This window comes from Ammodytes marinus (genome assembly GCF_949987685.1).
Source record: "Ammodytes marinus genome assembly, chromosome: 17".
NCBI classification, from domain to species: Eukaryota; Metazoa; Chordata; class Actinopteri; order Uranoscopiformes; family Ammodytidae; genus Ammodytes; species Ammodytes marinus.
In genome coordinates, this window is record NC_137221.1 from 22,811,971 (window position 1) to 22,835,099 (window position 23,129).

The window sequence follows — 23,129 nt, forward strand, 5'->3', positions numbered from 1 at the left end:
CAAATATAAGTAAGAGCCCTCCATCAGTCACTGCAGTGGTTAATATGTTTTAGTTGGCAACAAGTTATTCAACCCAAACTGATAGTGTGAAGTGTGTAGCTTTTAATTTCTTAAACAACCATGTCAGAAAATATATGCTGTTTTGGAAAATATGTAAAACTGCTTCAAAAGGTTGAAATTATTGGCCTGAATCAAAACGAAAAAACTACCAAGGAGAAGCTGAAACTATTCAAATCGGGTTAAGATCCGTCCAAAGCATTACACAGTAAGAACCTGAATAGGGTTAGGGTAGACCTGGGCATTGTGTGGCCCGCGGGCCACATCCGGCCCGCTGGCTGTCTCTGACATGGAAAATTAAGAATCAAACGTAAATAAGTTTAAATCATGCATGGAATACAACGGCATTGCTTTTATTTTGAAGGCGAGTTTATATTTTGCGAGTGTATGCAGCTTACTCTTCACTGGTTGTAAGTCGCATTTCAAAAAAAGGAGAAGAAGCTTGTATGTGCACTGTTTAAGTGCGCTGCCGTGAGCTGCGCGCTGAAAAAAAGTGACTCAGAGCAAGCTACACAGTCAACCTCTGCACTCGGGGATCGGCGCTCGGGGAAGGGGGTAGGGAGGCGATAATATCAGACAGACAACCTGCTTGTACGTTCACTTGCCTGATATTATCGCCCCCCCTTCCCACTCCCCGAGCGCCGATTCCCAATGAGTGCAGAGGTTGGCTGTGTGTGTGGCTCGCCCCTCGCCTACGTCTGTGTGGAGGTGTGGATGTACGAGAGGGGTGCGCGATTGTAACGGGCGAACAAACAAGTCACGCAGGACACACCCCTTTATATTTTATATTTTAGTGCCTAACTTATTTATATTCATATTTCTTTAGAAAATCCAGCTCCCAGAAGGCTAAATGATGCCAGCCATTATTTCCAAATGATAGACTACAAGACATGCAGGACAAACATGAGACAGTTGATTACAGAAAACAAAAATCATCAGATTTAAACTTCCTCAAGTTTACCAGATTGAGACATTTAACCTTAAAATGTAAATAATAGCCCAATAATAATAATAATCATCAAAGTGTAATGGGGGTTGTGGGGCAGGATCTGCTCGGTGGATTGTTTTATCCTGTACAGAGGACAATACAAGTAATAGATAATAATGAACAAAAATTGTGTTGCAGTGTAGGATACTTATTTTTATTTGTTGTTGTTTTCATTATTTTAAAGTCACTATAATGCAGGAAACAATGGCTTTGAAGCTCAAATTTTCTGGGGGTGAACCCCCAAACTAGGGCTGGGCGATATGGGCAAAAATCAATATCTTGATATTTTTTTACTATATCTCGATACACGATATATATCTCGATATATTTCAAATCTCCTCTTGAGCACATCCTAAATGCTCAATTTAATTAATTGTTTGCATAACATCACACCAGTAATATGATTTAAATAGTCCCTGCAAAATGTGTCTGCACTAACAATGCATTAGGCTACATGAAACATGTTTATATTCTTTAGTGCTTTCTATTGGAACAATTTCTAACTTGCACATGGCAAAGAGTTTGCACATTGTATTGATTATTCCACATCCTTCCACTCCCATACAATGGATCCAGCATTATTTTATTTGGAAACAGTTTTTTTCCATCTTCTGTTAACCCATTGATGACTATGGCAATCTAGGATGCATGTCCTTAATGCCTGAGGCTTTTCTGAAAAAATAGTACGAATTGTCAAGTCTACCAAAACCTTAATATCTAAGCCTGTGTAGCACATAGAAATATGAAATAAAATACATTTAAAAGTTAAGGTTCACAGGTTTTATTTAAACATGCTCCCTTAGCGCTTACAAACCAACAAATATTTCTAAAAATCGTCAAAATTAGAAGAATTAGAAAATTATTAAATATTGTTAATAAATAGATGCAATGTGTTGTGTGATTTTCGTCAGTAGTCTACAGGTCCTTCTCATATAATTAGCATATTGTGATAAAGTTGATTATTTTCCATAATGTAATAATAATAATTGAACTTTCATATATTTTAGATTCATTGCACACCAACTGAAATATTTCAGGTCTTTTGTTGTTTTAATACTGATGATTTTGGCATACAGCTCATGAAAACCCCAAATTCCTATCTCAAAAAATTAGCATATCATGAAAAGGTACTCTAAACGAGCTCTTAACCTAATCATCTGAATCAACTAATTAACTCTAAACACCTGCAAAAGATTCCTGAGGCTTTTAAAAACTCCCAGCCTGGTTCATTACTCAAAACCACAATCATGGGTAAGACTGCCGATCTGACTGCTGTCCAGAAGGCCATCATTGACACCCTCAAGCAAGAGGGTTAGACACAGAAAGAAATTTCTGAGCGAATAGGCTGTTCCCAGAGTGCTGTATCAAGGCACCTCAGTGGGAAGTCTGTGGGAAGGAAAAAGTGTGGCAGAAAACGCTGCACAACCAGAAGAGGTGACCGGACCCTGAGGGGGATTGTGGAGAAGGGCCGATTCCAGACCTTGGGGGACCTGCGGAAGCAGTGGACTGAGTCTGGAGTAGAAACATCCAGAGCCACCGTGCACAGGCGTGTGCAGGAAATGGGTACAGGTGCCGCATTTCCCAGGTCAAGCCACTTTTGAACCAGAAACAGCGGCAGAAGCGCCTGACCTGGGCTACAGAGAAGCAGCACTGGACTGTTGCTCAGTGGTCCAAAGTACTTTTTTCGGATGAAAGCAAATTTTGCATGCCATTCGGAAATCAAGGTGCCAAAGTCTGGAGGAAGACTGGGGAGAAGGAAATGCCAAAATGCCTGCCTGAAGTCCAGTGTCAAGTACCCGCAGTCAGTGATGGTCTGGGGTGCCATGTCAGCTGCTGGTGTTGGTCCACTGTGTTTTATCAAAGGCAGGGTCAATGCAGCTAGCTATCAGGAGATTTTGGAGCACTTCATGCTTCCATCTGCTGAAAAGCTTTATGGAGATGAAGATTTCATTTTTCAACAAGACCTGGCACCTGCTCACAGTGCCAAAACCACTGGTAAATGGTACATGGTATTACTGTGCTCAATTGGCCTGCCAACTCTCCTGACCTGAACCCCATAGAGAATCTGTGGGATATTGTGAAGAGGAAGTTGAGAGACACCAGACCCAACACTGTGGATGAGCTTAAGGCCGCTATCGAAGCATCCTGGGCCTCCATAACACCTCAGCAGTGCCACAGGCTGATTGCCTCCATGCCACGCCGCATTGAAGCAGTCATTTCTGCGAAAGAATTCCCGACCAAGTATTGAGTGCATAACTGAACATAATTATTTGAAGGTTGACTTTTTTGTATTAAAAACACTTTTCTTTTATTGGTCGGATGAAATATGCTAATTTTGAGATAGGGATTTTTGGTTTTTCTTTACTTTTTTGCCAAAATCATCAATATTAAAACAATAAAAGGCTTGAACTACTTCAGTTGTGTGTAATGAATCTAAAATATATGAAAGTCTAATGTTTATCAGTACATTACAGAAAATATTGAACTTTATCACAATATGCTAATTATATGAGAAGGACCTGTATAGTAGACCTTGATTCTGCCAAACGCCACGAACTGTTCTGTCGCCGACATAGCTGGCGTATTTTTTTTATTATTTTGTTTTATTTTTTTATTTTTTATTTTTTTGATTGACATGATTTTCGGCAAACCACACAACTTTTGGGTGGTCACGTGGTCTTAAAAAAATCAACAAAACCCACCTCATGTGTATTTGAACCAATGACAGTGCATTCTATGCTGGGAATGTCATGAAAATTAGATAAAGTAATAATGCTGCGCGACGCAGCATCAGGCAGGAGAGCCAATGTGGCATCGCGCAGCAGCCGTCATCAATGGGTTAATCTGTAAACTGAGAGCACTAATTATGACTCATTACAACCACTTACTAATTGTTTATCACCACTAACCCCCTGAAGATAGCAGCCACACTTTAAATGCAGAACCGGTTTTGATCCATAATAGTAGTCTATGTGTATAAAAGGCTCTGACATGTATAATGGTTACTGTCGCTTTAAGAGCAGTTGCTCCCAGTCTATAGTGTATAAGTTAAGTTTCGTTTTCTGCCTGTTAGTCCGAGAGAGAGATTCATGCGAGCGCAAACAGCAGGTGGCTCATCGTCCCTCTGTTACCTGCCTTATTGTTTGATTCTCCTGTATTTAGTTAATGAAAATAAAACTGGAAGACAATCAGAGGATTTAAATAAATACGGCTGAGAATAATAGCCTATAGTCTAAAGAAAGCAAAGTCTCATCATCATCATTCCTTGCATTCTAACAGATGCACCATTCCTGGATGCTATTCATACCTATTGATCTAGCCCTCCTGCATTATCACTAAAACACTTTTATTTTATAAAAAATACTCGCAAATGTAGCCTACTTTACATAGACTTTTAGTTAATAAACGGTGTGCACCTCCCTTGGTGCTGACATGGACCTATTATAAAAGGCTGCCCGTAATAAATGGGATGCCGTGGTTGTGTGACGTTGGACCAAAAACTCCCCCGGCGCTCGTTCGCCTTCCTCTCATAAGGACCAGGCTCTGTACAGCGGCCCCTTATGCTGTCAAGCGCCCGTCTACAAAAAAGGTCCATGCTATGAACGACGGCCACCATCGCCGTCTTTCGCGCCCCCTCCACCCGCTCGTTCGGCTGTCATAAGAGCATCAGAGCCCTCGTCTTTTTTTCTCCCCCTCTCGTCGTTGTTTTCACATGGCGATTAAAGTAAACACTCACAAGGCACAGACTACGTCACAGGTGCGCGCCCAGGAGACTCTGGTTGGGAGGGGTGAGTGAGTGAGTTGCCAATGCATGTGAGTCTGTGAGGCAGAGAGCCACAGGAAAGAGCGAGAGAAGCGAACACCAGCGAGTTTGCCGCTGGCGGCGGCGGCTAAAAAAAACACATTACGTGCCAATTTGTATTCGATGGTCGCGATAGGGTCATTTTATACATCCCCTGGAGCACATCTCGCGATACATCGAATATATTCGATATATCGCCCAGCCCTACCCCAAACCCCTCACTTTGGTTTCGGAATAACAGGTCTCTAAATTGGGAAGTATGGCAAAGGTTCCCCTGCTTCTTGCACGTTTTGTTCACAATTGCTATGGTAAATGTTGATTAAGTAGTATAATGTTGGCATTTTCATGGCTTTTTCTTTGCCATAACATTTACTGCAGCTTATCAAAACCATATACTTTACTTATTTTTATAAAAAGATACGACTAATATTGACCAGAATTGAGTTGAGCCTTTTGGTCCGGCCCTCCACAACAGTCCCTGATTCTGATGTGGCCCTTCGGGGGAAATTAATTGCCCACCCCTGGGTTAGGGTGAACCGTCATCTTTGAGGAAAAAATGTGTTCAGAACAAAATCTTTAATATCATAATGGGAGTTAACTTAAAACATTTGGTGGACTCAAAATGTAAAATATCGACAGTAGAACTCCGGGCTATGTTTAATAGAGAAAGTAAGAGCATTTCCAAACGCACAATGCGACGAGAACATAAGGGATATGGACTATACAGCTGTGTAAACTTAAGACAACAACTTATCAGTGGTGCTTATTAGGAAAACATGCTTCAATTTGCATAAAGGTTGGACTCTGGAGCAATGGAAAAAGGTTGCGTGGTCTGATGAATCCAGATTGACCCTGTTCCAGAGTGATGGGTGCATCAGGGTAAGAAGAGAGGTGGATGAAGTGATGCTCCCATCATGCCAAGTGCCTACTGTACAAGCCTGTGGGGGCAGTGTACAGTATGATCTTGGGTTGCTTCAGTTGGTCAGGTCTAGGTTCGGCAACCTTATGTGCCAAAAGCTGATCAAAATGTACTATGACAAATATGTGCCTTAGTCAAAGCAAAAGATGGTCCAATGAAATATTTGAGTGTTCCTTTTTTTTGGCCAGGCAGTGTACATCTTTAATAGTTTAGTGTGCCGTTTTTGGTGGGGGTTAAGCCTTTTCACTGCCAATCTCTTCACATACAAATGTTCCATCAAAATAGTGTGTAATGCCAGACAACACTCCAACTAGTTTGGTCTGGTTGTGCGAGACTATGCAGGTTAGAGGCGGCCAGGGTGACACAAGCTCCTCTGTACCCCAGACAAAGTGACTTCTGTAAGGCCGCAGTGACCTTCTATCCACTGTACATAACTCTCTGAAACACATTGGGAAACAAACACACACAAACGCATGCAAGGTCACTTTTCCATCTCCCGTCACGAAGGTGACCCTGTGAATTGGCAAGACAGGCCCTCCTTTTCAGTCACCACACGATTTCAGCACTAATACCATGCTTTGCTTTGTGCTTTATTGATTTTCTATTAAAGTGGGGCTTTTTAAAATACCCCCCCCCCCCACCCTTTCATTTTCAGAGGGGTCACCATCAGATGCTTCTGTCATGCTGCCCACAAACAAGTTTGGGATATTTATTGGATTTTTCTCAAAACAACAAATTGTGGATTTAGTTTGAGCTCTTGGAGAATTTTGGTCAGTTAGGTGATTTGCAGTAGATGGATTCAGCATTTACTGTTATAATGAAACAGGAAAGCAATACATATATTACATGATAACATGTTTTTAGCCAAATGTATAATTTGTCTTGGGAATCTGCGTTTCTTATTTTAATAAGAAGTGATAATCATACGTACCATTATCATACCATTAGTTAAAACAAAACAAAAGGTTAACATCATAATGTCACTGTTAGTGAAATAGGCTAATTAACCTTTTGAAAGCTGAATGGAAATGAACTCTTTCCAATAGGTTAACACTGATACCTCTGCTGTCCAATAAAGGCGTATAATGTCCCGAAGTGAAGGCAAGGAGAGTTTTAATCACAGCCATGCTACCTGCGAGGCTAAGCTATTCAGCAGCCGGGAGGGCTAGTGAGGTAGTGTCTGCTGTAAGGGATTGATGCAGTCATTACGTCACCTAAGTCTGCCTCGTTCGACCAGGCAGCGTGTACCTGGAATGTAATACAGCTGTTCTGGGGGGTGGGGGGGGGGCATGAGTACACATTCAAAGGAAACTTCAAAGCATCATGCTTTTTTTGTATACAAATGAGGCCATGCTGATATGGTCTGTTTTTGTCGCTGCAGCCAGTATGCGATATGGATTTCAATTTCTATTCCATAATAAAAAAATGTTTATCTATTAGACTATTGAGATCCTGCAGTGGATGTCACAGCCTGTTACAGCTAACATACTAGCTTGCAGATGGCACACAATTCCCAGGCTGCTATGGTTGATAGTTCCAGATAACACCGTCTCGTGTAAGAAAATTTAAATATATTAACTGGATGGACGGCAGTGAACTGTTGCAAATATAAAGTGCTTCTAGAGGATACATTCTAAGGATTTTTCAGCTGGTACCATCATCAATCAAAATTTGAATATATCCTTGGCCAAAACCCTGCTAAACTATGGGCATTCTCATCAGTCTCAGCTGTGTTGAAGTTTAACAGTGTGCTGTTTAGTATAGGCTAGTATAGTCGTAGCATGGCTTAAGGCGTTGAGACTGAAAAATGGCCTTGTGTTTAAACAATGCTAGGAGCTGCATTGGTGTGGGTGTGTTACCTGAGACAAAACAGGACATCTGATCAAGTACAAGTCAGAGTTACAGTTACAGATCCATGTTTTTGTTTCCATGATGTTAAGTTTGTCTGAAAGCATCCATAGTGTTTTTAAAAGTTACTCTCTTTGAGAAACAACATATGTTAGTCCAACCAACTGTGACTTATGTTACAATACGAATTGAAATATCTCACTTAACTACTTCATTTAACTAAAGTTGTAATGACGTTATGGTCTTTACTAGGACAATGTTTTTGCTTATTGTATTAAAGAGTTAGGGTTATATAACCAGTAGCACTCTAGAGATCAAATAAGACCGGTGATAGGAGGATGAAAACCTTTTTCGTGAGACACAATTCATTTTCCAGTGCTGTCCACGGACACTGTGCTTTGCTTTTGCCCTGGAGCTCAGTGATGGATAGTGAAAGCACATGTCAATAAGACTGTCTTGGTCGCTTTTTCGGTACTTGCCAATTGTTTTGAGGTCAGTCGTAGGGTCCTCTACAAATTGTCAGTATTTTCTTCAAGTGTGCTACCCTTCCCATCAGTGATTTTCATTTAACCAATTTCAATCTGATTGTCTTTCCCGCTTCCGAAATCTTAGCAATTACATTGGTGAGAATAATGCTGTCAGAAACAATTCACAAAACTGTGATAACAAGACCTGAGTTGTAAGAAACCAGAACTATCGTTTGAGCAATTCTTTTATATTGTTGGTATTTCTCAGCTGATTTTTATTCACAAAAACTTCAAAGAAAGACCTCAAAGGGACCCCGCACCTAATTTAGCACTACCTCCATCTTTGATAAGCACACCCCCAGATACCCCTGAATCTAACTGGTAGTAAGGTTCAGGACCTTATCAGAACATACTGGACTTTTTGGAAGGAGGGGCTTAAAGTGACAAGCTCTTGAACGGAGTGTTTCAGACAAAGGCTGAAAAGAGGAGATTTAGGAAAGGCAATGTGAAAAAGTGTTTTATGCAAACTACACCATGAAAACCGTTTCTTGTAGAAAGACAAATTACAATTTTGAACCTGAAAAATAGTATACTAAATAACCTTTTAAACAAGTTATTTTTTGCTTAGAAAAATATATATGTACATTTCCACTAAATCTAGAGGTTTTTACTTTTTAGACTTCCATTCTCGCATAACTAGACTCACAGATGCTTGTGTTTACAAAGAAAGCCCTGCAGAATCAAAGTTAATGTGGTCCTGCTATTCACACGTTTTTCCTCTTTTCATCTCAGCTGGCTCATTCTTTCGGACCTTCTGCTTCCTTTTATGCTTTAATTAAAGTTTTTTTCTTTTTTGCATCTACATGTACTGTATGTAACAATCACCCCCCCACCCTATTTTATCATGTGATCAGGGTTTGCTGACCTCTGGCGTGGAGTTTGAATCCCTGCCTGCTGCCCTGTCTCTGCCTGCAGAGTCTGGCCTGTACCCCGTCACTCTGGTCGGCGTCCCGCGTACAGCTGGCAACATCACTGTCAATGGTGAGTCCAGCTGGGAAACCTCTTCCATTACTGAGCTGATGATGCCCAGAATAATGAGCCAGGAATCTGAGGCAAATGCTGTATCACAAACACATCTTCTTACACTTTCAATTCACCTACTACCTATTTTCTGTCTTGCCCGTCCACTCAAGCTAAACATTTCATATATTCTTGGTTTAAACCCAGGTTACCACACATCAGTGTTCGGTGTGACCAGTGATTGCCTGCTGGAGGGCCTGCCCAGTGTGAAGACCAGTGGCTGTCTGGTAGAGGTCATTCCCTCCCTTCCTCGTCTCCAGCTCAGCACATCACTGCCACGGTGAGAAACACTCTGAACACCATCTGTGTCATTTTCATGGTTGCAATTACTCGCTTAAGGTCTGGCTGTGTGTGGAAATCTTGACATCAAAATTATAGATAACTGCAAAACCAGTCACTGCTACAGATAAGCGTTTATGCCCACAAGGTTTGACCACATCATTTTACTGGTTTTACGGTGCAATGCATAAGCAGGACCGAGCCATATTCTTTGTTTTGTTGTCTCTGTATTCAAAACATACAAATAACAAATTAAATATGAAATTACAATGTTACTGTACGTTAAAGTGCTGACTCACAGCTTAGATTGTTAGGCTAGATGTTAGGCTTTGTATACAGTCCCCTCCATAAGTATCGGAACAGTGAGGCCAATTCCTTTATTTTTGCTGTAGACTGGAAACATTTGGGTTTGACACCAACATATGAATATGAGACAATAGATCAACATTTAAGCTTTCATTTCCAGGTATTTACATCTGGATCTGATACACAACTGAGAAGATAGCATTTTTTGTAAAGGAAAACCACATTTTTAGGTGAGCAGAAGTATTGGAACAGATAGACTTAAAGTGAATAAGACTTAATATTGTGTTGCAAATCCTTCGCTTGCAATAACTGCATCAAGCCTGTGACCCATTGACATAACAAAACTTTTGCATTCTTCTTTTGTGATGCTTTTCCAGGCCTTTACCGCAGCCTCATTCAGTTGCTGTTTTTTTTGGGGGTGTTACACCCTTCGGTCTCCTCTTTAGCAGGTCTAAAACTTTCCATTTCTTGCCCCTGATGAACTCCTTTGTTGTTTTTGCAGTTTTGCATTACCTTGCTGCATGATGAAGGATCTTCCAGTCAGTTTGGTTGCATCTTTCTTTAAATTGGCAGACAGAATGTTTCTGTAGACTTCTAAGTTCATTTTGCTGCTGCCATCATGTGTTACTGTGTTGTTGTCAAGATGAACCTTTACCAAAGTGATGGAAAGGCTAAAGTTTGGAGAAAGAAATGATCTGCTCATGACCCCAAGCATACAAGCTCCTCTGTGAAACACGGTGGAGGCAATGTCATGGCTTGGGCTTGCATGGCTTCTTCTCGGATGGGCTCATTAATCTTCATTGATGATGTAACACATGATGGCAACAGCTAAATCAACTCAGAAGTTTATACAAACATTTTGTCTGCCAATTTAAAGAAAGATGGAACCTTCATAATGCAGCAAGATAATGACCCAAAACACACTGCAAAAACAACAAAGGAGTTAATCAGGGTCAAGCAATGGAAGGTTTTAGACTGGTCAAGTCAATCTCCAGACTTGAACCCCATAGAGCAAGCATTTTACCTGCTAAAGAGGAGACTGAAGAGAGTAAACAAACAGCAACTGAATAAGGCTGTGGTGAAAGCCTGGAAAAGCATCAAAAAGGAGGATTCAAAAGTTTTGTGATGTCAATGGGTCACAGGCTTGATGCAGTTGTTGCAAGCGAAGGTTATTTTAAGTCTATCTGTTCCAATACTTTTGCTCACCTAAAAATGTGGTGTTCCTTTACAAATAATGCTATCTTCTCAGTTGTGTATCAGATCCAGATGTAAATACCTGGAATTGAAAGCTGAAATGTTGATCTATTGTCTCATATTCATATTTTTGTGTCAAACCCAAATGTTTCCAGTCTACAGCAAAAATAAAGGAATTGGCCTCACTGTTCCGATACTTATGGAGGGGACTGTATGTCCAATCTAAATGGAGTACTGAAAAATGAAGTATAAAAAAAGATTTGAAGGTGTTTACATCCAAATTATATACGTTGATTTTAAAGGTGGATTCAGTGATTCTGGAGAACTATTATTTATAATGACTTTAAATAACTTTTTGTCCAAATCAGTGAATATCTCATGATCCGCTACCTTTCCTTACTATATACGCTGAACAGTAATCAGGTTTTAATACACAGCCTCGGATCTGTAAACTGGTATGTAACCATAGCTAGCATTAATGCTATCGATAAAGGCAAAGATGCATCGCCATTCAGGTAGCATGCGTTTTAAGTAGTACTGTAGCAGGTGTGACAATTAGCTGGTCAATATTTAAATAGGTCTTGAAGCCAAATACTAAACTAAGCCAAAGTATAGGCCGATCAGTTGCTTAGCCTATACTCATAGCATTGTTGCTTGCTACGATGGGTCGGTCCCTGTCTTTCCGGAATTGCTGACTCCACCTCTAATTTTTATTTATCCTAATTTATAAAATGAAGCAAGATAAACTTCCATAAAGTCATCATATTACTGTTTTTGAAAAAGCTTTGTAGTCATTTGCTTGATTTTTTTGCTTTGCTCTGGTCTTCAGTGAATGGGACTCCCACTCACTTGAATTGAGGTCACCGGATTGGCTGTAGACAAGACAAGAACATTGCGCTGTTTTGGCCATAACAATATAAAAGGCCAGCGAGTTCTACACTGTTCACCCACGATTTATGTGAACAACCTCAAACAGCCTTAAAGTGGGAAGTCAGCACTTTAACCTCCATAGTCAATTTTTTTTTATTTCACATCCATTGTGCTGGAGTGCAGAGCTTTAACAATGATAAATGTGTCTCCATCCTACTACACGCAGACTGCACTCTGCTTGGGCATAGTCCAACGAGTAACAAAAGGTTCAACCAAGTGTCACTGGACATGGATGTCATCATGGAGCATTGTGCAGTATTTGGCCTGAGGAGTTAACATGTTGGAGAGTTATATGAGGTGGTTTGAATTTAAATACAATTTTATATATTTTGCTCACCTTATGAAATGTTAATGCATTTACTCAGGTTCAAGTATCTTCCTCATTAAAGATAGAAGGCTTCATGGCTTCATTCAGAGTGGGCTAAAAGTCCCGGCTAATAAAAGCTGTGGTTATTCTATAGTAACCCCATTACAATCTTAGTATGGAAACTCTAGTTAATCTCCTTGTGCCGAGCAGCATTTCATTCACCAACAGTATCACTCTTGTTTAAAATTCGGGTCAGGGTCAGGTCTGGGGCATGTTTCATTTAGAAAGCAAATTCTAACCTTGTACTCTTTCTAACTTTAAAGATATACAGTGGCCGTACAAATTGGCTTCTAACAATTAGGAGTACCAACTACCAAGTTATAATAATTTGATTTGGATATGGCTGGGAATTAAAGTGAGAGGTAATGCTGCAGAAGAAAGTAAGCATTTTTTTCAAATTAGAGTTGTAGAGTCGAGGATTTGTAGCCTGGAAATCCAGACCCAGATATCTTGAATGATAGAGGGTCTGGCCACGATCAATAGTAATTTCCAACTCAAGGGGCGGCTCCTACTCGTGCATTTGAAGTGCCACTGCACACAGTTGGATAGCACTACAACCAATCAGAGCGATGCACAAAGTGACGTATTATGCCCCGTTCGTTTAGCGAACAGCTGTTAAACTGTTCAATTAAACTTTTGGCGTGGTCGGTCGGCAAAACAGAACATTCCACTTATTTGCTAATGAAAGATTTGAGTGCCGTCTTCCAAATCGTAAAGGGTCGAGGCCAAAGCAGTCTCAAACTCACACAACATATCCGCAGCCATCTTTGATGTTTACTATCACGGCTTCGACGTCGCATGCACGCCACTGTCGTCATCCGGTTACGTCTGCCCCAGAGCTCCATACAAAGGGCTCTGGCGCGCCCATATTAGATAGAACCAATTGAAACGTGAGTCGGGATTTCTCAACTTTTTGAAAAAGCTTCAATGGAGAGTGTCCAGACCAACAGGCGCAGCAAATTTAATTTGCCAGCGCCTAGTGGCAGGTCTGGGAATGCCAGGCTAGAGGATTTGCGCATTCAACCTAAAAAAAATGCAATGAGGTAAACTGTCTTGAAACAGTATTTTTCCTTAATATCTGCAGTCTCTGAGAGTCGCAGGTTAATCAGTTTTTTTGGGTGGAGTAATGAAATGTTTGATGTTAAAGTAGGAAAACACGAGAGGAGAAATCATGGGTTAAATCACTACCAGAAAATAACAGGTAGAACTCAGTCCTGAGTGTCATAAATCATACTGACAGCCGAGCTGCTGTAAAATCCACTTTTTAGGTCATGCAGTTCAGCAGCTTTTGATGTGGAAAGTATATTTGTTCTCCAGCGGTGGAAGAGTATCGTAGCAGCAGATCCATGAAGCAAAGAGAATAGCAATGTAATACGTGGTCTCTTGTGTGCTCTCATGTAGACCTTCAAGCTTTGTCATCAGTCAGAAAGGTTCTTTGATACCTCCATGTGTGTTGTCTGATCTTCACGTGTTTTTATAAACTATTCCACTGCCTAAAATAAATATCAGATAAAATTCCAACAATGTGTTTTTTTTGGTATTGTAGCAACGCTATATATGGCAACACATACAATATAGCTTATTACCTTTTATTGATTTTGATTTTATTGATTCTAGATTAGAATAACTTTCTAAATGTATTTAAAAAATCAGCTATATTTCCAAGGGTTATCTTTGCGTTGACCGACTGTAAGGCTCAGACAAAGGCCAGGTTGTCGGTGATGACACTGGCATTGTAATTCTAGCCTCAGGCCGAGTGTTGTTGCATTTGAAAGCTATGCTTAAGAACATGCCCATGTAAAATGAGGTATGGTGAAGTGGTAGAAAAAAACCTACAGCAATCTTTCAAAATCCTATTTTTGCCGCAGGACTCACTAAAGCAGATGCCAGCAGCTCTTTAAAACTCCTAGCAGTAGCTGCAGGTGTGTTACCTTTTGACAGTTGATGAATGATGAATATTAACCGCTGTATATTCTGTATTACCTTGACTATTGAGTGCTATTATGAATGAAACAGACATTTTGGGCCAGTGTACTAACTGTATGCAAAGCTAGTGTTTCATCAATACTGCACACAAGCTCCTAGGTATTATTTGTTCATACTTATCTAGAAACTGATCTGAATTTCTTTTCGTTTCACAAACTAAAATCCAAATGAGGTTTGATGGCAAAACACCAATTATTGAAAGCATAGTTAAGTCTCGGCAAGAGTTCCCAGTGTGGGGAAAAAGAGCCATCAGCAAATTACGTTCCGGCTTATTAGATTTCAAAAAGCATTTATCATTTTCGAACAAAACATGATAGTGGCACGTTCAACTTTTCACACAGCTCAGGTGGATTTTATGGTTGAAGAAATATTCTTTTAAATATGGAAAAATTGCAACTATTTGCATCATATCGAACTTGCTTTCACCATGACAATCCTGATGTCTCCAATTATTTTGAATCAATACTGATTACTTTGTTGGGGAAAAAGCAAGACAATGTAGTGAATATGCCTTTTCTATCATGACTTAAAAGTTCTCCACACTCCTGAACAGGTCGGCCAACACGCCTCAGCCAATGACCAAAGAGGAGCTGTCCAGCACTGTGTCCGTCCAGCTGTTCAATGGAGAGACCCAGCAGCTGACCATCACCCTGGACAACATTGGCACTGTGGACATCGAGTCTCTGGAGCTCACCTCCAAGACTGTCACCACTAAAGGTTAGAACCAAGGCCGTATGCCTGTGAATTCTACCTGTTTGAGTAATACACAGGAAGTTGTGTCCACACAGTCCAGCAAAGGAGAAAACTGTGCTACTATTGTGGATTAATGGGATGTATATAGTCTGACAGATATGTGAATACATTCATTATCAAGGCAACAATGCAGTGCACTGCCCTTTGCCACTGTGGTGTTTTCTGCATTTAATTGAACATATTACCACAGCAGCAATATACAGCTCCGGAAAAAATTAAGAGACCAGTCTGGATTTTTCTTAAATCCTCATCTCTACATAACTTATTGAAAATGCTATTTATGACAACAAATTTATTGAGATTTGGTAGAAATGTTGTCAGTCGTTTATATTATGAAACCAAAATGTTCATTCTACTCAAACATATGCCTATACATAGTAAAACGAGAGACACTGAACATTTGGAGTGGTCTCTTAATTTTTTTCCAGAACTGTATAACTTCACCAATAATACATATGTTGGTTATTTTACTGTTATTTACTCGCCTGAATGCCAGATATCTGTAATGAGGTAGTTGCTAGCAGGTTTTGAATAGTACCACTGCATTCCTCATCCTTGAAAATGTCGGATTAGCCACTCGATTCAAAATCCTAGGTGGTCTAGAACCTAAGCTGCTGGTAAAATGACAAACGGTGGCAGCCATTTTATTGGCGCCATAGTACAAATATGTGATGGCCCTATAGCCAAAATCCCTTCCTCAGGGCATGCTCTAACATTGTGCACAAGCTCATGTTTGTATCATCAAAAGCACACATTCCTTCAAATAGTTCACATATCTTCTGGGCTGATAGTGTTAAATTGGTTAAGAAGTGAAACACACCCAAACAAACAATGATGTATTGAGATGACTAACATGTGCACATGAAGTATGTGTTAATGCTGTTTTAGTCAGGACAGCTTTTGATGTACTTTCTGACCCGCTGAGCTCCTGCACTGTCCGCAGTACAACAGAGGTCACGCACTAGCCTCTGTCTCTTTGGTTCGACATCTTTCACGGCCCAGTGCCTTTTCATTCTGTGTCCCCTCTCTCTTTGTTCACCACCTGCACAGCTCCTCAGATCTCTGCAGGCCCTACCACTATGACTGGCACTTTTTTTTGTGTCTTTGTCAGCAGCTGCATTATTAAAATAGGCAGCGACATTTCCAAAAAGAATTGCACTTTACTTTGTTTTAACTCCTGGCATGCCTCCCTCTGTGCTACCTGTGGTCAGCAGTCCAGCCAGGAACTAAACAGTTATTCAATACAAAATAAGATTTAAAAATCTTCTACTCTATCCACTCAACTCTTAGTAATACATTTGAAATCTCTTTGTAAGAGTGTATTCCCATAGACCACATATCATGCAGCATTATTGTACTGTTGAGGTTGCATACTTCCTCCTTACTAAAACTATACCTGTCTTTTGTACACGGTTAACTCTACACCCGTACAATACGAGATTGATAATATTTGGTTCACCTCTGCTCCATACCCCCTTGGCCCCTGCCTTTTGTGTAAGTGAAGCCTGTAGTTGAAGAAGCTGTTTTCAGTCACTGTACCCACTTTTCTCACAACTCCCTTTCGCCTGCTTTTCTCAAAATGCACTGAGAAAGCAAAAAAAAGCAAAGTACATTCTCTGAATCAACCTTGGGAATTCAGTAGAGCCAACCAAAACCCAGAGAAAAAAAGAGCTGCTCCTTCCTGTCTGCTCTCAGCGGGTGTTGGATCACACAGTGAAGAGCAAAGGAAATGGAGCTGTGTGAGACGGTATATATGGAGTTGATTTGACATTTCGTACCTGTCTTCACGTTTAATTGAAGACAGGTATCCTCCACCGAAAGGGTTAACGCTCATAGATCTTGTCGCGCCGCAAATCTTATGTCAGTTTTCCACTTCTTAAATGTGTATTCTTATCACTTTTCATGCATTTTCCTCAAAAGCATGTCAAGGACTCTCTCTCTCTCTATTGTAGATTTTTTGATGGTGGTGAGAAAATTGGTGAGCCCTCGCCCCTTTTTAATGGCAACTAGTACAGAACTAATTCAAACAGATTGAGATTTGAAGACACTTATCCAGTAAACTAACTGTCTTCCTTCAAGAGCCTCCCTGCTTCTCACATACCTTGCTTCAAGCTGGCCTGACTCCAAGCTACGATGTAGTCTCTCTAGTTAACAAGAGGTCTCCTCGAAATGGAACTGTTGTTGTGCTTGTCGGAAATGATTTAAGCTGAAAAAAATATATAGTTTTTGCCTCCCAGGGAATCTTATTCTCAGAGTTGGGTGAACAAGCAGAAAAGAAACTTCTCTAGACTTGAGTTAGAAAAACACCATCTGTGGCTCACTCACACAGACATCCGACAGTCGAAGGTAACAAATTAAGAAACAAGTCATGGGGTAAATGCTAAACGGATCTCACTGACTCAGTGGTGTCTCAAATATGGATTAAAACGTTAATGCACGAGTACACAGGATTGTAGTGCAGCCCAATTATGCGTTTCCATCCACTGCTGTTATGTGAATATTAGGATTTGGGCACGTTGACATAATTAACAATTGATGGTGCTAATTATCCAGTCAGGTGCCATTACACCATTGCAGAGTGAGATGGAGATGACATCATTAAAGGGGCTGTTACCCACATTGTATGTTCTGTCCTCTGTTGTATCTATGCTGAAATAAGTACATGACCTGTCCCACTCTGAATAGTTCTGTAATGTTTGATGCAGGAGCAAGCACATACAATACACCACACAATCTGCATTATTTCACATAGTTGTGGCACAGTGATTACAGCCAGGATTCTTACTTGGGTGTGTTCTCAGCAGGTACAAAGAAAGGTACAAAGAAAGGAGCCCCATGAGCAATTAAGTGTAGCACATCTGCACTGGGAGACCTTTGGAGGCCATTTTAATGTCAGATCAGTTTTCATATGGAATGTGTCGCATTTCTCCTGAAGTCTTACAGCACACATCTTTATACACATCTCAGCTCATGATCGTTAAACCATATTTGGTTTTCTCCTTTAAGAAATAACACAAAAAAGGGAAAATCTATATTAAATGTGTGTTGTTTCATGATGGTCGTAGTTAGGGATTAATCCATTGGGATACTGTTAGTTCTATCTAATTAGTAGACACATAACTTGTGACCATACAGCCAATCAAATAATTTTTTTTTTAAACTTAATACATATTCGGCAGTGACATCAGTGTTCGATCACTGGGCAAGTGGTGACTAACAGCCAACACAACAGCCTGTTACATAACACAAGAGCCACCGACTTTGAAATACAATCCACATTAGCTTTCCTGCTATAGTCCCCTTCTTATCCTTCTTACTGACATGAACAACACACGTCTGGTCTTACGCCACAGCTGGTTGAACGAGCCACCATACAAGCATTTAACGGAGGAAGTGCACCGCTCATGGAAGATTGCAGGCTAAATAGCTGCTCGGCTGCAGCACATAGAACAGCATGTAAATTGAACTGCAAATGTCACTTTGGGCTGTTTCCATGTCGGTTTGGTCCTTACTCTTTAACAGCGCTAACAAGACCCTGTCTGCCCAATGGCTTGCAAAATACAGCATATGTTTGTTTACCTGAGCTGAGAAAGAGTTTTGTGATTTTTTTCCTTATAGTCAGCATATAATCGGTGTTTCTTGCAGGCTTTCTTTGTTTTATTAAGGCTCACCAAAGTGTCTCCTGAAAAGCTGCCAGTAAAATAGCTGTGTTTGACTTTTTCTTTCCAGGGTTTTGTCCCCAGTTTGTTCTGTAGGCTGATAATAAGAACATATTGGAGTGGGCTTTTCTGCACTGCAGCAATACTGCAGCCAATGTGTGTTTTGTCTTCTCTGTTAGGTGGTACAAAAGGTTGCTTGGTTCAAAGGTTTTCATCATATTAAATAACAAGGTCATTAGATGTCTCCCTGTTACTTGATAGAGTCTTTTGTTAAATGGTTTCCAGTGTCAGAGAATGACAGTTTAGCCATAGTGGAATCTATTGCTTCAGAGGAGGAACAGCCCGGTGGAGTGTGTGTGATACAAACCAAACTGCTAATTGCATTGCAGTGCCATTGATCATACACTTCTTTTTTCTGTTACTTCATCATTTTTGCTGCCATAACTTTATAACTTTATATTTCAAGTAAGGTGCTTTAAATAAGCCGAGTCCTCGAAGAAATCACCACATTTTACCGTGTTTGTTTTTAATCTGGTCCATCTAATTTTTACTGGTGTTTGAACATCTCATCCTGTTAATGGGGTGATTCCTGGAATCACCCACTTAAAACAGTATAATTTGAAGGTGGATTCAAGATGGATACAGCTTTCTGAGTGTAGGCGGCTATAGAACTGAGTGAACCTTGACACTTAACTCTTTAACTACCGGAGAGCCAGTGATTTTTAGTGATGTATAAAGCTGTGCTCCATTGCATACATCTTAATCGCTGTGAAAACTGGCCGCACACGCCAATACACAGCCATACAGAGACAGAGCCCTTTATCATCCGTTTGCTTATCAATACTGGTGGTGCCTGCTCTAAATCACATATGTCAACACTCTTAAAGCATTCATTTCATCAATTTTCTTTCTAATTCTACAACAATTTTTTTCTAAACTCATATCCAAACAGAATGAAGTAATGAACACTGGGAAGTTGTATCTAATGGTAATAAAATGAAAAAAACCACACCAAAGTAATTGTAGTGTAGACTTCAAACTCAAATCATACAATCAGTGAAATTGCCGAACAACCGAAATTAGTATTTTTGTTTGACTGTAAATATACACTTTTTAACTAAATGCATAGCATATTACAATCACATTAATTTAAAAAAGGCTTACAGAATATGTTTTTAACTGTTTATTTAATAATGCATTAGCATGTTTTGAATAACCATGAAATTAATACGATTTCATCTTCATAAATGATTGTATTTGTCATAATTAAAATATTCAAATAAAAGCTGAGTTCCCAGTCCTAGATTTTATTGCAGCATTATGAGAATGTCCACATTTTTAAAAAGAGCTGCTCCTTCCTGTCTGCTCTCAGCGGGTGTTGGATCACACAGTGAAGAGCAAAGGAAATGGAGCTGTGTGAGACGGTATATATGGAGTTGATTTGACATTTCGTACCTGTCTTCACGTTTAATTGAAGACAGGTATCCTCCACCGAAAGGGTTAACGCTCATAGATCTTGTCGCATTGCAAATCTTATGTCAGTTTTCCACTTCTTAAATGTGTGTTCTTATCACTTTTCATGCATTTTTCTCAAAAGCATGTCAAGGACTCTCTCTGGTGGTGGTGAGAAAATTGGTGAGACCCCGCCCCTTTTAATGGCAACTAGTACAGGACTAATTCAAACAGATTGAGATTTGAAGACACTTATCCAGTTACTGTCTTCCCCACATTAAAATATAACAATTTAGTTTAGTTATTTTTTTTCTTTGCATTGCTGTTTTCTTTCCAAAAAATTGTAAATGTACTGATTTCATTATGGTTGTTAAATATAAAGAATTATTTTTTGGCAAATTACCACTGATGGACGCTTGTCTAATCATACCAGTCATTCTTTCATTTTGGACTGACAGATCAGGTGGTCCCTGTCTTCCACTGGTTTCATTTTTTCGCTTTGATATCGAATATGTTTATTTTTCACCTGAGTCACACCTCAGGGGACACAACGTTTAACATTTAACACCGTCTGCGTCTTCCACCTCGGACACACTTCTGTCTTCCTTCAGACGTGAAATGCTTCTTTTTTACTTTAGGGTGCATGCACTCCTCAACACTTTGGCAAACTGATTTCCTTACACGGAGAAATGAGGGTGTTTCTGTAGGCTGATTGCATAAAATGGGCATGCGCCTGTCAGTTTAGTCACCGTGGTAGGAACAAAATTGGCTGGTACACGCGTTTCGTACATACTACGGTGATATGGCGTTATCTATCAAAGTAAGAACATTTCCATGCACTTATTAGTAAATGAGGGCCAATATGTTTTCATAGAGAAATGAACCTAACACGATTTTTTTTTTCCCAGATTTTTTTTTGGCATTTTTATGCTTTTATTGATAGTGCAGAGAACGACCACGGGTTGGAATCGAACCCGGGTCCGCTGCTGGCCGAGGCCCATGGGGGGGACGCCCTACCAACTGAGCTAAGGGCGCCCCGTCTAACACGATTTTTAAACCAATTATTAAGGATGCTGATCAAACAATTTTGATTTTATAATTATATTACACTATCTAATCAATTTATGTTTAAAGTAGACCACCTTATCTTAGGGGACGGCACCCCAGCAGCTCGCATAATGGGGTCACCACTGACTAATCATTTGGTATGGATATTAATTGTTCACAGGCAATGGATCCTAATGCCTTTGGTGAATTCCTGACTTTTCTAAAACTGCCACGATGTTGACATTTGTGATTTTGAGTGAAAGATCTTCGCAACTATGGGATGGATTGCCATGAGTTTTACTGCATTGCATTCATGAGTTTTACTACATTGCATTCATGGCCCTATCAGCATGAACTATAATCACTTTGATGATCCCATGGCTTTTCTTCTGGTGCTGTCATCAGGTTATAATTTTCCATTACACTGAGGTTCAACAAATACCTGCCACACTAATGACTATCCCTTCAGCTTAATCATATATAATTAACAAATGCTGACATGTTAAATAATGTGCTAAATTTGTGAAGATTTTTTTAACTTTTTGCTTTCTTTTTCTTCCAGTCATTGTTCACAACCATTTTTCCTTTCCAAATGATTATATCCATAAGCTGGCTACCTCAGTCATGCATATGCTGTTATGAATGGTGCTATGCTTTGTTTGCACTACGGTTAATTTAGCAGGAGATCATTGATGCAGTTGTTATATAAGCTTTAGTGTCACACAGGACTTAACATTCCTTGTCAGTCTACAGTATTACTGTTTCCCCAATCTGCCCATTCCCTCCTAGTTACAACCTGGTCGTGGCTTTAGACAGGCCACAGCCTCTCTGAAGCTCCCCTGCATTTCTGTGGGAACTGAATGAAAAATACATGAGTCAGAATAGTAAGACATCGGTGGGGCAAGTCAAACAACACATTACTCTTTTCAGACACAGCACATCCACAGCCATACAAAAACACTTTATAGATAACAAGAACAAATCCTTCACACAATAGTCTTTTGTATTGCATTGTGTTTAAATAATAGTGATGATACATTGAGTTCTGTCTGAATAGCAGAAAACAAGCTGCCATCAAACCTGTTGTACATCACTGCTACCTTACTATCAACTTAGCTCAATAGCCCTCTCAAGCACTTAAACAAAGTCCTGTCACATGTCTCATAAGGACACACTTTCCAATATGCAGCCCATGAACATGGAATGTCTTAATACTGTCAAGTTGAGTTAAGAAGGAGGATCTTTGACATCAGTTCACATTACAGTCTTATTTTACAATCCCACTCATCAGTGCCGGCTTCTCTTAGGGGCATATGAAGAAGCGGCACGCACCAGTCTCACAAGTTCATCAACTACGGCTGTCACGACACATTTACTGGAACACATAAATACAAAAGAGGATAGGGGACAATGTGATAGGAGTGCCATGCTAAATCAGTCGTCTCCTAATACCATTGCATCTGTGTCTATGTGTTTAAAAAAAAAACTTTTGCCAGGATGAAATATATAGACCAAATTCAACTTGATTGGGACTATTCAGCCCGATAGCCTTTATAATTAGGTTCATATTGGATAAATCCACGCGTTGCAATTTTATGCTGAATGCCAATTTTTGGTAACAGTTTTCCCTTTATGTAGCGTAGACTTTCAGAGACCAGAGTTTGGATTGACTTTTCTTACTAACCGTCAACCGAAATCTTTACCTAAACTTAACTGTACTGTAGTTGCCATCTGCAGATATACGGTTAGTTGAAAGATGCTACGATGTTATAAACGCTGCAATTTGATGGAAAAAACATGCAACAGTTTCCATTGTTGTTGAATTGTCCATTAATGTCCAGTGTTGTTGTTTGGCAAATGAATGAGGACCGCTGAGTAAATGGTCCGTCCAGCTGTTCATCACAATCCTATTTCAGCCTGAGTCTTTATCAGCAGGCTCTCTTGCGTTTCACTTGTGAAGTGATTTTTTTTTCCCTTCCAACATCCGTCCTTGAT

General features: G+C 40.0%; 1 protein-coding gene across 1 annotated transcript in view; it reads left to right on the top strand.

Moving 5' to 3' along the window:
* Window positions 1-23,129, top strand: part of trappc9 (trafficking protein particle complex subunit 9) — a 228,972-nt gene that overhangs the window by 47,974 nt on the left and 157,869 nt on the right. Inside the window, exons 13-15 of the mRNA XM_080045758.1 lie at window positions 8,996-9,122; window positions 9,309-9,441; window positions 14,777-14,940. Coding sequence (XP_079901884.1) covers window positions 8,996-9,122; window positions 9,309-9,441; window positions 14,777-14,940 — 424 coding nt within the window. The remainder of the gene's footprint in view (window positions 1-8,995; window positions 9,123-9,308; window positions 9,442-14,776; window positions 14,941-23,129) is intronic.